General features: G+C 43.6%; 1 protein-coding gene and 1 long non-coding RNA gene across 2 annotated transcripts in view; both read right to left on the bottom strand.

Moving 5' to 3' along the window:
- Positions 1 to 1,175: 1,175 nt before the first annotated feature.
- Positions 1,176 to 2,698, bottom strand: LOC137893354 (uncharacterized). Its single transcript, XR_011105444.1, has 3 exons — positions 2,565 to 2,698; positions 1,966 to 2,097; positions 1,176 to 1,774 (listed from the first exon to the last, which is right to left on the bottom strand). It is a non-coding gene; the product is annotated as an uncharacterized lncRNA (long non-coding RNA).
- A 3,668-nt stretch (positions 2,699 to 6,366) lies between these two features.
- wdfy3 (WD repeat and FYVE domain containing 3) overlaps positions 6,367 to 15,487 on the bottom strand; it is a 61,867-nt gene continuing 52,746 nt past the window's right edge. The window contains exons 45-66 of the mRNA XM_068760732.1: positions 15,153 to 15,316; positions 14,743 to 14,891; positions 13,632 to 13,752; positions 13,443 to 13,528; positions 13,061 to 13,141; positions 12,881 to 12,935; positions 12,640 to 12,759; positions 12,409 to 12,526; positions 12,025 to 12,131; positions 11,435 to 11,588; positions 11,041 to 11,345; positions 10,593 to 10,734; positions 10,290 to 10,444; positions 9,455 to 9,613; positions 9,034 to 9,213; positions 8,769 to 8,951; positions 8,512 to 8,605; positions 8,081 to 8,224; positions 7,575 to 7,808; positions 7,335 to 7,446; positions 6,957 to 7,154; positions 6,367 to 6,487 (exon numbers count right to left, since the gene is read on the bottom strand). Of these exons, the coding sequence (XP_068616833.1) occupies positions 6,367 to 6,487; positions 6,957 to 7,154; positions 7,335 to 7,446; positions 7,575 to 7,808; positions 8,081 to 8,224; positions 8,512 to 8,605; positions 8,769 to 8,951; positions 9,034 to 9,213; positions 9,455 to 9,613; positions 10,290 to 10,444; positions 10,593 to 10,734; positions 11,041 to 11,345; positions 11,435 to 11,588; positions 12,025 to 12,131; positions 12,409 to 12,526; positions 12,640 to 12,759; positions 12,881 to 12,935; positions 13,061 to 13,141; positions 13,443 to 13,528; positions 13,632 to 13,752; positions 14,743 to 14,891; positions 15,153 to 15,316 (3,182 nt within the window). The remainder of the gene's footprint in view (positions 6,488 to 6,956; positions 7,155 to 7,334; positions 7,447 to 7,574; positions 7,809 to 8,080; positions 8,225 to 8,511; positions 8,606 to 8,768; positions 8,952 to 9,033; positions 9,214 to 9,454; positions 9,614 to 10,289; positions 10,445 to 10,592; positions 10,735 to 11,040; positions 11,346 to 11,434; positions 11,589 to 12,024; positions 12,132 to 12,408; positions 12,527 to 12,639; positions 12,760 to 12,880; positions 12,936 to 13,060; positions 13,142 to 13,442; positions 13,529 to 13,631; positions 13,753 to 14,742; positions 14,892 to 15,152; positions 15,317 to 15,487) is intronic.

Genomic DNA, 15,487 nt, shown 5'->3' with positions numbered 1-15,487 from the left:
TGTCAGAATAGCTTTGTTGGCTAGAACGGGGAACTCCTCGGCAACAGATAACCAGAAACTGTCCAAAGGAAGATCAGCAAAGTTTAGCTTTAAACCACCATCTTGTTCCAGTTCAGTGTAGTGATGGGAATTCCAGCTCTTTTAAGAGAGCCGGTTCTTTTGGCTCCCAAGTGGCTCCTCAGATTTTTTTGTTGTTGACAAAATTAATTTAATACCAAATCATGTGCAGTGTAAAATTAGCTACTAATGTAAAAACGTGCAATATATCAAATGTTTATTAAATGTCTTTATTTAAATCCTCTTGGGAAAAGCTGAACTAGAGACACACACACTGGAAGCCACATTAACCCATGAACCAAAATCCACACGCAATAATAACTCTCACACCCAAAATCAGTGTCTCTCCAGCATCATCACAAAGTGCAGAGGCGAAGAACGACTGATCCAACACAGCTGCCGAGGACCAAACAATAAAACCTCAAATTCTTGTAAAAAAAAAAAAATACATGCTGCACCCCTCGGTTTCGAACCCAGGACCTTCTGGCTGGGAGTCAAGCGTGCTACCCACTGCACCACCGAGAACGCAGTACAATGTCACATAAGGAAAAAGCACAGCTCCAGTGCAACACGCTGTGGTCTGAAATAGCACCTCATTATCCGACAAGTATGACTTTGTTAATGCCTCGAGTTTCCTACCCCGCACTGGGGGGTGGTTGGTATTGCTACCAACCGCCGTGTCGGAGGCCCCGGGTTCGAGTCCCGCTGTGGGAGTGGGGTAGAGCGGGGGTAGCAGGGTAGGCCTGGGGCCTTGCCTGGGCGGGGTGAACTGGACCGGTCCACTTCACCCCGCCCAGGCGGCCCTGGGCCTACCCTGCTACCCCCTCTCTATCCCATTCCTGTGGTGGGATTTGAAGCCGGGGCACTTTGAACTTTTTGACATTGCTACCAACTATTCCCCCACCCCCATGCACGCACTCATACACTATGGACAATTTGGAGCAATCGATTCCCCTAAATTGCATGTTTTTGTAGGTGGGCGGAAACAGGAGAACCCCGGCGCAGACACGATTTGAACCCAGTACCATCTGGCTGTGAGGCCAGCACAAACTCGACCAGCCGATAACCAATCATTAACAAATTCTCGACACCAATGATGACATCACAGACAATCCGAATGTAAATATACATACTTTAATCTCATGTCCACAAATAATCAACAAACCTAACTGCAGACACAAACTGTATTGATCCAAATATAGACATTTTGCCAGCTGAAATATATTACATTTTAAAAAGGTCCAAATATTTTAGATCTCCAGTACTCACACAATACTGCCGTAGTACTCATTCAGTACTGCCCCAGTACTAATAGAGTACTACAATAGAGTGTTGATGTTAACAAACCTCTTGAAAATATAAGCTGCCCGTTATGGGCTTTTCTTCCGAGCAGATCAGATCAGCAATACGAAGAAAATGTACATTTATATTTCTATCCGTCTGGTTCACGTTTCGCATCTAACACTGTAAAAAATAAAACAGCAAATACACTGCAAAAAAAAACCATGTGTTCATTTGGCCTTTGGTTTGCTGACAGGATGTGATGTCACAGATCACACATCCAAGCCTCGTTGTATCAGAAAGTCTTCGAGAGCACCGAGTCGCTCCACCAGCATCACATCCACGTCCGACTCGTCCCCATGAGGGACGCTGCCATTGCACTGACGGAGAGGTGCTTTCCGCTTCCTGGGGACCATGGCAACAGGAAGTCCCGCCCCTGAAGTCGACAAACATTTTGAAAAAAGAAGTGTGAAGAACAGGATGATGAAAAGAGAAGTGCTACCTCTATGTAGTAATAATGAATACAACTGCGTAGTTAGAAATAAAATACAAAATAACACGAAGGAGGGACATAAATAAGGAGACTACCGTCGCTTTATCATGCTCTCAATACATTTCCAAACCCACCTTGCAGTCTCTTCCTTTTCCGGGGCTGAGTGAAGTCAGGAAAAAGGAGAACCCTCCGTCTTTTCTGCTGTCCAATCAGGAGTAGCGCTCCATTCTTCTCCCCGCGGCTCCTCAAATATTGTTTCAAGACTCCTGTGGGGTGAAAAACAAAACAAAATCTTCCTAACACCAAATCTGTGTACGTAACAAGTGTAAAATCTCTTTAACCTGAATATTTGTCTCGTAATTGCACTTCCGGTTAGATGCTAAACTGCACTTCATTACCACCCCCCCCCCCAGCCACACCTGGGTGCAGCTCAACAAAAGAGCTCACCTGAGGGTGTCTAATTTTTCTCGCGGCTCAGAATCCCATAAACATTCCTACAAGTTAATTCGTCGTCATTTGACGAACAGGAGTTCCTTTTTTTTTTGGGCCTTATTACTTTCTCACATCGGTCTTTTTTACGAGCGGTATTTAGGATCGGCGTGAGAACAAAACAGAAAAAAGGGATTTGGAGAAAATACAAAAGCTGCTCGAGCTAGCTGCGCCTAGCTACCGTTAGCATATTATATTGCGCGTGAATCGGTCAAAACGTCATAAATCGGGAAATTCATTTTACCTTTTCAAAGCCTTCGGATTCGTTTGATCTCCTCTAACTCCTCTTATCTCATTTTAAGCGCTTTCGACGCTAGAAAATGCCAAACCTGGCCGTGCGGTCCGGTGCAAGACACACTTCTGATGTCACTAATGCCCGGCGTTAAATAGCGGAAGTCACAATCACAATGATGGAACTTCCGCTGAAAGTTTCAAAATAAAAGTGTTAGTCTAGACCCGAGCGGTTTCTTCTGAAGGGCATACCGTAATACTTCCTGTCTCGGTCTGTTTCTGGTCTACCTTCACTCGGCTCTTTGACGCTCCTGTGGGACAGGAGAGCCTCTCTCTCAGTTTCATGCTGCGGTCCGCAGCAACCAGTCAGGACCTCAATCTGACTTCCCTATGCAAATTAATCTTATCATCAAAGGTCTAATATAATCTAATCTAATCCGTGGAGGCTTTAACTCGTTCATTAAACACTGTTTGCGCAATTATTACGTTGCGTTAAAGGAAAGGCCGAAATGAAACATGAACGAAATCTGCACGATTTAAAACCAGTCATTTTTCTCAACAAATTAAACCAAATTAAACCAAAAAGCACTAACCACTACACCACCGCTTGAAAGTTTTCACCATTATTAAATAGAAACCTCTGTGCCTTAATGATTTCATTCTTCTTATCAACTTTATTAAGCGATTCGATATTTTTGATTCCCTTTAGTTACCTTAAAAGTTAACAATTTGTCCATCAACTGAACTTGACCCCTAAAACACAACAAATATACAAGAAGTGACTGCCTTGGTGGTAAACAGCAATTATTTATTGAAATGAAATTAGAAAGAATAAGTACCAGATCTATTGCATTATTTAAGCATTTTGTTTCGCTCCGAGAGTGTGTGTGTGGGGGGGGGGGGGGGGCTGCCATTTTTTTTCTCTTGTAGGATGGAGTGAACACAAATATACAAGAACATTCAGCTATCACAGATTGCACACCAGATACTGTATTAACGCAGTCTAATACAAGACCACCAAAATAGTCTAGGATGTCTCTTTGTTTTTTCTTCAGTCTTTCATTTTTCCATAAAGAGTACAAAAGTCCACCCATGATCTTCGGTTCTGTACACAAACATGTCAGTCGGGACGACTTCACAAACAATGCCTCCAAAGAAAAAACAAAAGTAAAAACAAGACCAAACTGAGAGCATGTATAAACGCACTGACACAGAAAGTCAGCGGTGTTAATAGACATGTGAAAAGTAACAAAACTTGCTGAAATAGCGATAATAAAAATCTGAGATCAGTCATAATTGCATAAATACTTTGTACAGTTCATCTACCTACTGTGAAATGCACCTTTCTGTTAAAATGACAACTTAAGCCTGCATTCAGTAAAAACCTGCGACGTCTTTTGTACACGAGGGTGCGCAGGAACTCTTGATTGATGGAAGCCATGACGGCCTTTTCAGCTAGATGGTGTGATTGCTAAATTACAGTACAAAGATGCAGAATGATAACAAATGCACATTTCTACCATGACATTAGGATGGATCTTTTTTCATTTACATTGAGACTCTATGAACATTGTAGGGGAGCTAATAAAACAACATGTATGAACAGAGAGGAGGGGAGAAGGAGAAAGAGAACATGCTCATTGTATGCAGCTATGAAACCCAGCAGCAGCAGCCATCCTGCAGAGCACTTATTAACTACTGAATATTCATGTGTGCAAGTGGCCCCCCCCAAAAAGCTGTCAGATATCAAAGTGTCAACATGACCATCCGTATGGAGTTCAACCGGTGCCAAAAATGTTTCATGCTGTGCTGTTTTCTGGGATGACTTCTAACATTTCTTTAAGGACACATTTTAATTTTGTACAAACAAAAACTTTTTTTTACAAAGTAATCTTAATCTGAAAGATGCTAAAATTACATTTGTTCTAATATTGTGACCAGAGAAAATCCATGAACCTGCATGTGCTTTGTCTTTGTCGTGTCATTACCCCCAGCAGCATGTCCAAAGAGACGAGTGTGAAACTACATCGAGATGACGAGACTTCTCCTTCAGTTTGCTTCACATCTGGCTTGTTTTAAAATCTTTTTCTTTACCTGGTCCTTGTATAATTGTTTCTTGTATTAAAATATAAAATAATGGACCAGCTGAGTTGATGATGATAACCAGGAAAACGCACAACAAAAAAGCTTAGAAATGAGGAAACGTCAACATTCAACATTTATAAATATACACACCCATGTTTGGCACTAATGAAACTCCACAGATATTTCTTTGATATCTGACTTTTGTGACCACCACTTTAATAATAATAAGACAAAATAAATAAATCATGGCCTGAAACGCTGCAATTAGATGCATCTCGAGCCACCAAAATAAGATAACTAATCAAAGATGAATGGCAGTAAAATTCAAGTGATTCCAGTTATTTATCTTAAACTTTCTGAAATCGTGGATGAATTTCATTAATTCTTGAACAAGCAAAAGAGAGACCGCTTTGAATACAAAATAATGCATGTAGAGGAGTACAAACGGAGCACATTATTGACTAACACACCACAATGCGGATTTCTTCTTGTATTTTCCATTTAGATGCTTTCCATACTGAATAAGCTCTAAGAAAGGTGCTTGGCTGCTGCTCCTGCAGTTTCACATCTTCTGCAAGGACTGAGGATAAAGTGTGCAGAGTGCAACATTTCTTGATCTGCTATAATAATGCCTGAAGGTCTGCAAACAATAAAGCTGGATAAAAAAAACAATATGAAAATAAAAACCACTATACACAGAAAAAGTCCCTTTATGTGTGCAATTAAAAAGTTACTGTACAATAACTAAGTTTACAGATGTGATGGAAAATGTCACAATATTACATGTGCATTATTGTTGTTTTTTGTCTTTCCCACTTCAATCTTTTCACAGATGATGAACGCATTGTGGTTTTTCTCGCTAAACAAGAAAAGGAATTCACAGGAAAAAAAAGAATAATAAAATGGGGAAATGTAAAGAAAATACAAAGGAACTCTAAAGTGATGATGGGTCCAGTTTAAAGACAGCAGCAGCATTAAATGTTCTCTAAATAGGACAATAATCATATTTAATAGACAATGCAAAAACAAAAAACAGAAAACTCACATTGATAATAAATCCCCCTCTGAAGGGGCTGAAGCTGTATGCAGCTAATATTTCTCTAACAAAATAAAGAAATAAAAAGAAGTCCTTTTGCATAACTAGACCCAAGATTAAAATCAGCCCAGACATTAATCATTGACATTCGTATCCCTTCATCCCCTCCGTGTTGCTTCTCTGGACTCACCGTGAATCGTGACGCAGACGTGACGCACACAAGCCAGGAGTGGCTCATCGCAATGCAATGCTATGTTACAGGCATGCCGTTTTGTTTTCCTCACTGACCCTGATTTTGTTCTGTGTTTGTTCCTCTTAGAATTATAAAGGCCATTGTAAGTGTTTACAACATAGACAAGTTAGTCATGTCTGGGAGTGACGGATTGAAGCGTGTCGCATCAAAGGGGCTTCTGCTTCTCTTTCCTCCAGGTGTTGAGTGCCAGCGATAAAAGCGGAGATTGATTTCTCGTCTCATTTTGATCTGCGTTCCTCGTTTAGTCCCGTCTTTCCCACCGTGCTGATGAAACAGTCGACACTCCCCCTGCTGCTGTATTCAGCGTGTTGCAGTATATGTGGCAAATAGATGCATGGGAGGATAAAGGAGGTGCAGAGGGAGCTAGGCAGAAGGAGGGATGATGTGCTCCTTAGGTTGGGGTCCTCGTGTGGTGATGTTTTTGCTCCTCGGCGGAGGAAATCAGTTTTTGCTTCCATCTTCAACACTTCGCTCGTGCTGGAGGTTGTAGTAGCAGTTCTGACAAACTCGCACCGGAGACGAGATCTTCAGCCTTTTGATCTCCGACTGGAAGCGACTGCACCTGGAAAACCAGGCGAGGCAGGGAAATTGGAAAAGAGTCGTCTGACAAAACCCACCCAAGACCCATTCAGCTTACAATCATCATTACATGGCAAACTAAAAAGAAAACAAGATTTATAGGTCTGTGTCAACTGGCGAAATGAAGTCGCCTTCAGTGATATGTTTGGATCGTCTTAGTGGCACAGAATAAAAGAGCGCAACGGGACAGCATATGGACGACAGCACTGTTAAAGTTGCTAGGTGCACAGGATGTATGCCTGGCTTTGATCTGTATAACAGTGGTAATCATTCAGTGTTCATTATCAATACAGTATAACCACAAGGACTTGCCGCCTCTTGTTGAGGCCCTAAAATATCAGAAACATGCAGCTGCGGTTTCCTTTCTCAGAAAGAGAACGGCGTGCTAAGAGAGGGGAGCGGCGTACAGGAGGTCGGGCTGGAGAGTCTGCACTGCTGCTCTAACGACCTACTTTTGGCAGAAGAGCTGCCCACAGTTCCTGCAGTGGTGGCGTCGCTCGGTGAGGGAGAAGCGGACCGTGCAGCCGGAGCAACTATCCACCACCTCGTCCTTCACCCAGTGGTCGGCTGCTGAACGGCCTGGCTGGTCACTGACTGACCAGCTGAAGACGCGGCCACGCCCGTCGCCCACCAGGATCTTACTGTGGTCCCTGGGAAGAGGGACAGAGAGAGAGAGAGAGAGAGAGGGAGGAGAATAACTGAGCAAGGACGTCTTTCATTTTTTAAATATTTCCACAGATGGGATTTGAATGAATCTCAATGTTATTTATAGTCCGCTGACAGGTTGGGGCAACGATGGACATTTGGTGGCAGATGCTCAGCTCTCTTACTTGGAGATGGCAAGCGATGTGATCTCAGCCGGCTGGGCGTTATCCTTGCGGTCAAATGCCGTGTGCATGGTGAGTTTGCTCCGGAAGACCAGCTGGCGCTCCCATCTGTGGCCTGCGATCGCACACAAAGACAAAAACATAAAACACTCGAGGAAGCAACATTTTAACAATGCAACTAACACGCTGTCCTCACTTCAGGTCAGAATGAATGAAGAACGCCTTGTTAGTACAGTCACTCACCTGTCCTGAGCTGGTTATAATTCCGTGCGTCCATGATAGCGGGCTGGAGAGGCTGTGGCACTGAGCTGTGGGCTGCGTGAGATGGATGAGGGTGAGCAACCTTAGTTTGGCCCTCAGAGTAGTTGACAAAGACGAAACCGTCCTTCTCATCAATGCTGAGCGTGTCTGACCAGCGGTGAGAGTCATCAGAGCCGCTGTCCATCGACCACGAGGCCCCTGCTCGGGCCGAAGGACCTGAAAGGGATTTTAAAGTCCAGAATGTGAACTTGGATCAGACTGAGGTTCATGCCTTTAAGTCTTTCAGTGAATAAAACATGTCGTAATAGAGGAAACTTATTACTTCAAGTTCAGATCATTGAACTTTTGCACAACGTTTCCACGTGGGTTCATTATTTGAGAGTTACATTCATATTGTCAGTAGACTTGATCCTTCCTTCCCTGATTAGAATACAGCCGGTATTCCGGTCTCTCACACTAGTTAATAAGAGCTGCGGTGCGGTCAGTACCTCTGGGTCTGTGGACAGCGCTGCCCGGTTGGCTGCCCCCACCCGTCGAGGGGTTGCACGGTGCTTTGGGCTCCTGGCTCAGACTCGGCTCGTCTCCGTCCGAGTCGCTGCTGTCGTCATCGCCATTATGAATTTCGCCACCCTCTGTGAGAAAACAAAGTTTGTAACTTTATTACTTAATGATAACACACATTCCAGAAGAAAAGTCACTTTGTAAATGTTCATGAAAAAAAAAAGTGCAACCTGGCAAAGGCAAGGTGCACCAACAAAAATGTTTACAGCTGACATCACCGGCTCGGCTCCACCACAACGTGCGTTGTTGAACTTAGCCAGTCGGTTATGTTAACACATGGGAGTCTAAATAAATCTGAGTCATCCCGTGTTTCCAGCAGCTCAGTGAGGACGTCATTATGTTTTCCATTAGGACTCACCGATCTTCTCCTCGCCACAGCAGTCGGGTACGTCTGGCTCTACAGGCTGGGGAGCAGGGGTTTCTGGGACTTGGAGGAACTCCATCCTCCAAAACTACAAGGGACATTTAACACAGGGTTTGATTAAGCAGAGATTAGTTTGAGTCAGTCAATGTTAAAAATATTTTAAAAATGGCTCAACATTTAATTATTTTGTCTGCAGCATTAGGGAATGCACGTTTGCTGATATTTTAAAAGATAAATATGGCTAAAGTTACCCTGACAACGCCATCCGAGTGTCCAGTGACTATGACGTTCTGCGTGTCCCATTCGTTCATTTCCGACACGCAGCAGCAGAAGATCTGCTGGCTGCGCCCTGTGAAGGTGTTGGCACTCGCAATCGGGCTGCCGTTGATGCTCCACACGTGAATGTATGTGCCCGCACATGACACGATGTCCCCCTGCACAAACACAAACCGAATGATCCTTCCATAGTGCCATGCACTCTGCAGTGATGGAAGCTCAGGCTATGGTCGCACCCACCGTCAGTTCATTGATGCACAGAGCAGAGACCGGCGCCCGGTGTCCCCGGAGTTGCGTGACAAAGGAAAGTTTGTTGAGGTCCCAGATGATGCAGGTGCGATCCCGCGAGCCGCTGACAACGATGTGGTATGCCGACGAGGCCGTCAGACATGTTACGGCATCTGTGTGCCCCAGTAATGCCTGCGATGAATCAGCGTTTTTCCGTCATTAGACACATTAGTGTGCAGAGATTTCAACCCTCAAGGGGTCACCATCGCATCCAAAAACCTCTGGAAGTACGCTTCGCATCGTCAAATGTCCAACCAGCAACTCGTAGCTGCCAAACAACAACTTGGAATTTTAAAAGTGAACTAACTAAACAGTTTGTGAGATTTTTTTTCTTGGGGGGGGGGGGTTCTATATACATTACACGCGTTCTTACCTGTTTGAGCGTTAGTGACTTGGCCCTTTCTTTGGAGGTTCCGGTCTCCCACACACAGATGGCGGTGCTGGTGCCACCAGTGATAACCAGCTTTGGGTTTGGACATATGGCACAGAGGATTTGACCCCACTCTGACAGACACTCGTACACAACCAACGCCTGAAACGAGATGGAGAATAAAGACCAAATATCTGGGTGAGGAAATGTGAGACGAGCGCCGTCTTCAAAAACATGTTGTGGCGCATCTCTGAAACGGACACATTTGCGCTCAGTTCAAAGGAGGAAAAACAAAAATCCCGTTTGCTGCTGGCAGAGGACAGGAATGTATGTATGTGCTGCTCAAGAAACAGGTTTTAACAACAAATCAGATGCAGAAGATTTTGTGGCAGCCAGGTGCAGGTCGTTGAGCGGGTCGTCCTGTGAGCGAAAGGTGGGCGATTTGAATGTCCTTGAGCAAGGCACTTCACCCATATTGCCTGTGGGTGCCATTGAGCGAGTGAAGGTCAAACTGTCGTAGCCCCGGGGCAGCTGTGGCTACGACAGTAGTTTCACCACCACCAAGAATGGAGCGAATGAATAAATGCAATATAAAGCATCGTTGAGTGTCCAGAAAAGTGCTATCTTAAACCAATGCATTTTTATTATTATAAAAATAGTTGGTCCAGCAGTCAGGTACCAGCATCATTGACTTCAGTATTTTCCATATTTTTTTATTTCTACGGTAAAGTAGACTGAAGTGCCACAAGAAACAGCACAACAGTAACAAACGGTGCCATAGAGGTTTACATCTCTGACAACCTGCTGCTGCTACTGGTAATAATGACGAGTTACTGACCTTGTCAGATTCATAGTTAGCCAGGCGACAACTCAGGTCAGTATAGCCCCAGGCGAAGGTCTTGCTCCAGGTCGGGGGAACCAGAACTTTGTTTTGTTCCACAGCAACTATGCCTTTGTCAGTGCACACAATCTGTCCAACCGGCTCCTTCAGCTCTAGATAGGGCGATGCAAAAGAACTATGTGAGCGCTGAGAATAAAAGGTTTCATGCACCGGGGCACTGCAAACCGTAACGGAGTGCTGCGAGGTGGAGAAAAGAGGGAGCTACTACAGATTAAAGTCAAGCATAAAGGCAAGGTGTACCTTTGACAGGCGCTAGAGAGGGCCTGAGATTATCCAGATGATGGAAGAAGATCTTGTCACTGTTTGAGCTTGGAGGGACACTCGCTACGTCACCATTGGCCCTGCCACGTACTCGCTTAGGAGGATGGGGTTTCTTAAACAGCTGAAACACAAAAACACGCACATCAAACAAAAATCTCATGTCAAGCAAGCTGGCGCAGCAGTTAGCATGCAGGCTGTGGACAATCTTATCTTAAAAGATCGTCGTCGTCACCGTGCCGTATTATATTATGTTGTATTATTACAGACATTATTACTGTTCACTTTAACTGAATTAATTGAATTGCATTAATTTGCCTTGAAGTAGTAGTTTTGCGTTATAAGTGGCAAAGGTTGTAATAACAGTCGTACCAACACGGTCAATACTACAGTATTGCAGCAGTGGTCCAGATATTAGATGGTCTCTGACCTGTTTAGGAATTTGTCCGAAGTTGTTGATGAAGCCGATGGTGGCCGTCTCCTTAAGTGGGTCGTTGATGTTGTAGATGTCGACCTGTCCCTCGTAGAACAGGTGGTGGAAGACGTTGACAGACTCCACGGCCGGCGGGCCCTGCTGCTTGTAGCCAAATATCAGGTCGATCCATTCATGGAGGTGAGCTGATACGTAATCGCACTCCAATGCCTCTCGGTGGACTCTGATGAACTCCCGCGGGTCACCTTTGGCCCAAGGTGGAAGGATGACGTCACCCAACTTGGTTCCATTTTGTTTGGCACCTGAGATATCCATTAGCCGGACACAACATTAATAATCAGTTGTCAGTTATCATAATCGGTTGTTTTAGTTCTGCTATCTCGATACTTACCCAGGTCAAAGTTGTTGGAGTTGAGCAGGAACTCAGGCAGATAGAAGAACTCGGGGATGAGCTCCTTGACATCGGCCATGTTGTGTTTGGAGGCAGAGAGCCAGGCTTCACGCATACTGTGGAACATCCTGTCAGCCAGGTCAAAGTGACCCCCCTGGAAAACAAACACATAGGACAATTGGTGTGACAATTTATCATCTGGGCTTTAAGGTAAACTTTTGTAAAACAATTATGTTTGGTCGGTGCTGAAAGGACAATGATTTTAGTAAATTAAGATGAATTAAAATAAATACAGGCTGCTGTAACTGTATATTTAGTCATTTGTCCTTTGCAGTTGGACTCAAAATAACAATGCTCATAAAATATAAAATTGGTATTTTCACATCAATATTAAGAATATTTTGACGCAGATGCTTCAACTACTGGAATAAATTCAGCTCATGTTGCAATGTCTCTGCAACATCATAACATCCTTCAAAACGTGGGGACAATCAGCTTTCTGGTAGAACGTCCCACTAGCTTATATACGATTTCAAAAGTTTTTTCACCGGTACGAAAAAACAAAGACAACAAGCTGAACAAGTTCAAACCTGGAGTCTGAGAAAAATCTGTGTGAAAGGCTCCATCCGGACCAGGTAAGAGGCCACGATCATGGCGGACGAGTAGTGGGTGCCGTAGTGGTAAGCTGGCGTTTCTCCTAGTGTGACACAAATAAGCACATTTGCTTAAACTTGAGTCGTGAAGTCACATGCACAGGAAGTTCTGCCTGAAATGCAGTTAAAACATTAGATGAAACACAGAAAAAATAGAGTACCGGTAATCAGGGCCAACAAGCCAGTACGCGCATTTTGTTTCCATTTTATTAGTGTTGTTAAAAGATGAAATGTTCAGTCCAGGTGAAAAGTTATCTTCTTATCACAACCAGTAATTGCTTCACAACCAGTAAAACAATTAGCTGACTCAACAGATCCTACCATTAGGATCCTCCCAGTCCTTGAACCTCTTCTTGTACTGGGTCAGTCTGTCATCAGTCTGCGCTCCCATTGGCTTGGCCAAGTTACGGAATGTCTTGGGGTTGTTCAGGTCCAGTTCCTGTTCAACAAGCCCAGCACAAACATCATCACCACTGCAACTATGCACTAACAAAAGGAACAGGATTTTAATTTTCAACTCTTTATGGTAAATGTTCCAAAGCCTGCATTCACCTCTGAGTCAAAGTCGGCCAGGATCCACGGGAAGACGGGGTACTGCATCAGGTCATTGTAAGACCGTCCTGCCAAAGTGTTCAGGTGCATCAGGTACTGGAAATTACTGATCTCCCCTCGCTGGAAAAAAGACAGTAAGCACATCAGTGAGGCTGACGGTAAAAATGGCGGTTTATCACTTCTTCACTTTACTTGTCGTTGATCTAGTTAGACTAGTAATGCGGGCATTATAGGTCCTTACCTCCCATCTCTGAGTCACAGACTTTTCTCCAACCAGCGTGCTGAGGAGCCCAGATCTGACAAACAGCAGGTTAGAGAGGATGTTTAATAAAAGCAGACTAATTTTCAGTTCATTGTTTTAGCATGTGTGCAGTGAAAAGCATCATTTAGTCACAAAACAAGCGGATATGAGAGTTCTTACCCTTGTTCCACACTTGTGTTGGGTCTCTGGCCTGAAACTGACTCTGAGCTGTCAGCCAGTGAAGGCACCACTGCTAAAAACCTGAAAATATACATACACACTTTTGTTTGACTGTCTTTTCATTACACACAATCCGGTGAAACGTGAGAGAAATGATTATACCAGCATTGCAGTCATCTACATTACAGTAATAACCTTTGTTAAATTCCTCCTTTGCAGCAAATACCCCAAAATTATAAATATATAAATATATCATTTTATAATAACCCCATTATACTTTATTTCAGATGGTTGAAAAGAAGACAAAAACGCCGTTTTTTAATCTACTCTTTTACTACAACATATGAGTAGCAGATGAGCAGCTTTCATATCTCTTCAGTACCTTTGGTAAACTTTGTTGCGGACTCCTTTCTGGAAGGCTAACAAGTAGTTTCTCCCATCTGCTGAGAAGACTTCCACTGCCATCGGCTGAATGGTAGAATGAGAATACACAAAGTGTTCAGTTAAAAACTAAGAAACTACTACGCATTGTACCCGTTTGTTTTGTGTATAGCCCTGTGGGCGTACTGACCTGCAGCAGGTAGCGTCTCTTGTGCACCTCCTTAATGTCTTCATAGGCAAAGATGCTGCAGGTTCTCTTCAGCTGGCTCTGCCCTTGTCTGGCTCCTCTGGGGATGATGGCCTCATGCAAACTGAAACCGGCACCACAAAGCACAGACATATGTAGATGCGTAAGTTCACTTTACACATTTTCAATGCTTTCCAAACAGGAAGATTTAAGAGATTTCTGTGGGGATGTTATAAACATCTTATCAATACTTATCTGTAGGAAGGGAGGGGGGGGGAGGTCAATAACAAATGAATGTAACTACAGCCAATCAATAATAATCAAAATGTCAAGTAAAAATATATCCTATATTAAATTGTGCCATTGGGTGCTACCACGATGGGAAACTGATGCTGTTCCATATATTATTTTTTCAAAAATGCAGGAGACACTAATTATTCACCACAATTGTACATTTATTTGATGTAATTAATTACAAATGTTATGTAACCTAATCTGCAATCAACTGAATACACAATGTACCAAATGTAGTGTATAATTGCTATCAAAATAAATGTCTTCCAATGTGTATAAATTGCATGTCAAAATATTAACAACAGATATTGGGAGGTTATAAAATATAACATTTGTAAGAAGAAAAATGCAGGTGATTAGTGAACTTAGATAACAATCATCATTTATTTTTATTGTAATAAATGACAGTTAATTAAATGACTTAATGAAGTGACCAATGGGCATGTTAGTACAGTCCTGTGGGAGGTGATTGGGGGGTAAACAAGAAAACACCTGATGGGAACAATTTCAAATCAAAGAGACATCGGTTTGTTATTTTCACATTGTGTCTCAAAGGAATAGACAAAGCCTGACTCCTAAAAATATAAATATGTAATGTCTCTGCTGAGTTTGACGACGCATGATCCAACGGTAGCATGACATCATTCCAGCAGCAAAACCTTCCACTGCAGCGTCTCTGGGAATGATGTCATCTCTTACTCAGAGGAGGAAGCTGGGTCATCACACGTTCAGGATTAACCATGCAGCCCTGGCATGAAGCTGTGACTGTCTTATTGGAGTTCACACATTAATGTCAAGTGGCACAGATGCCTGAACATACTTAGGGGGCAGCGTGTCGATGTCCCTGATCTCCCGGGACACGGTCATAGTGTAGCCATCGATGACGTAAAAGTGCTCTTTCCCAAACAGCAGCAGACCCTCGCTGGTGTCCAGACCCTGAACCCTGGCGCAGCGGTACATGTGCTGAATCTGGTGAGAGAATATTTAATAAATAGGGCCGCGACAAAAGACATGATCTCTACAAAATTATTACACTTGCATAATAAAAAAGTCAATCTTTACCTAATTAATAGCATATTGACAAAAACCTCTGCATTTATAGATACATGACCAATCAGTGTGCTTTTCTGTGTGTGACTGCCTTACATATATATACACCGGCATATGGCCAGGAGTCTGACTTTAACCTTTAGAAACTAAGAAACTGGATGTTGAAATATTGAAGCTTACCTTCTCTCCTTCCTCCAGGAGGCGCAGCAGGGATGTGTTGTCGGTCCTTTGCTCTTCCTCAGGGCCTCCTGACTCTAACAGCTGGTCCTGAAGCTGCTCCTGACTGTCCTCATCTGCTCCGTCGGCTGTGGACCGAGACCTCTTCAGAGGAGCCTTCACCAGGCCTGCAGAGAGAGAGCGAGCGAGAGAGAGAGAGAGAGAGAGAGAGAGAGAGAGTGTTACATGTAAGGTAAACCAACCAAGAAGAAGAGTCTGGAGCAAAGAAAGAGAACTAGGTTTTGCTTTCCTAGAGGCTCCAAACCTCCCAAAACAAACTGATTCGGCTACTCCTCAAT

Source organism: Brachionichthys hirsutus, chromosome 4 (assembly GCF_040956055.1).
Source record: "Brachionichthys hirsutus isolate HB-005 chromosome 4, CSIRO-AGI_Bhir_v1, whole genome shotgun sequence".
NCBI lineage: Eukaryota > Metazoa > Chordata > Actinopteri > Lophiiformes > Brachionichthyidae > Brachionichthys > Brachionichthys hirsutus.
This window is presented reverse-complemented; position numbering and strand designations above follow the sequence as displayed.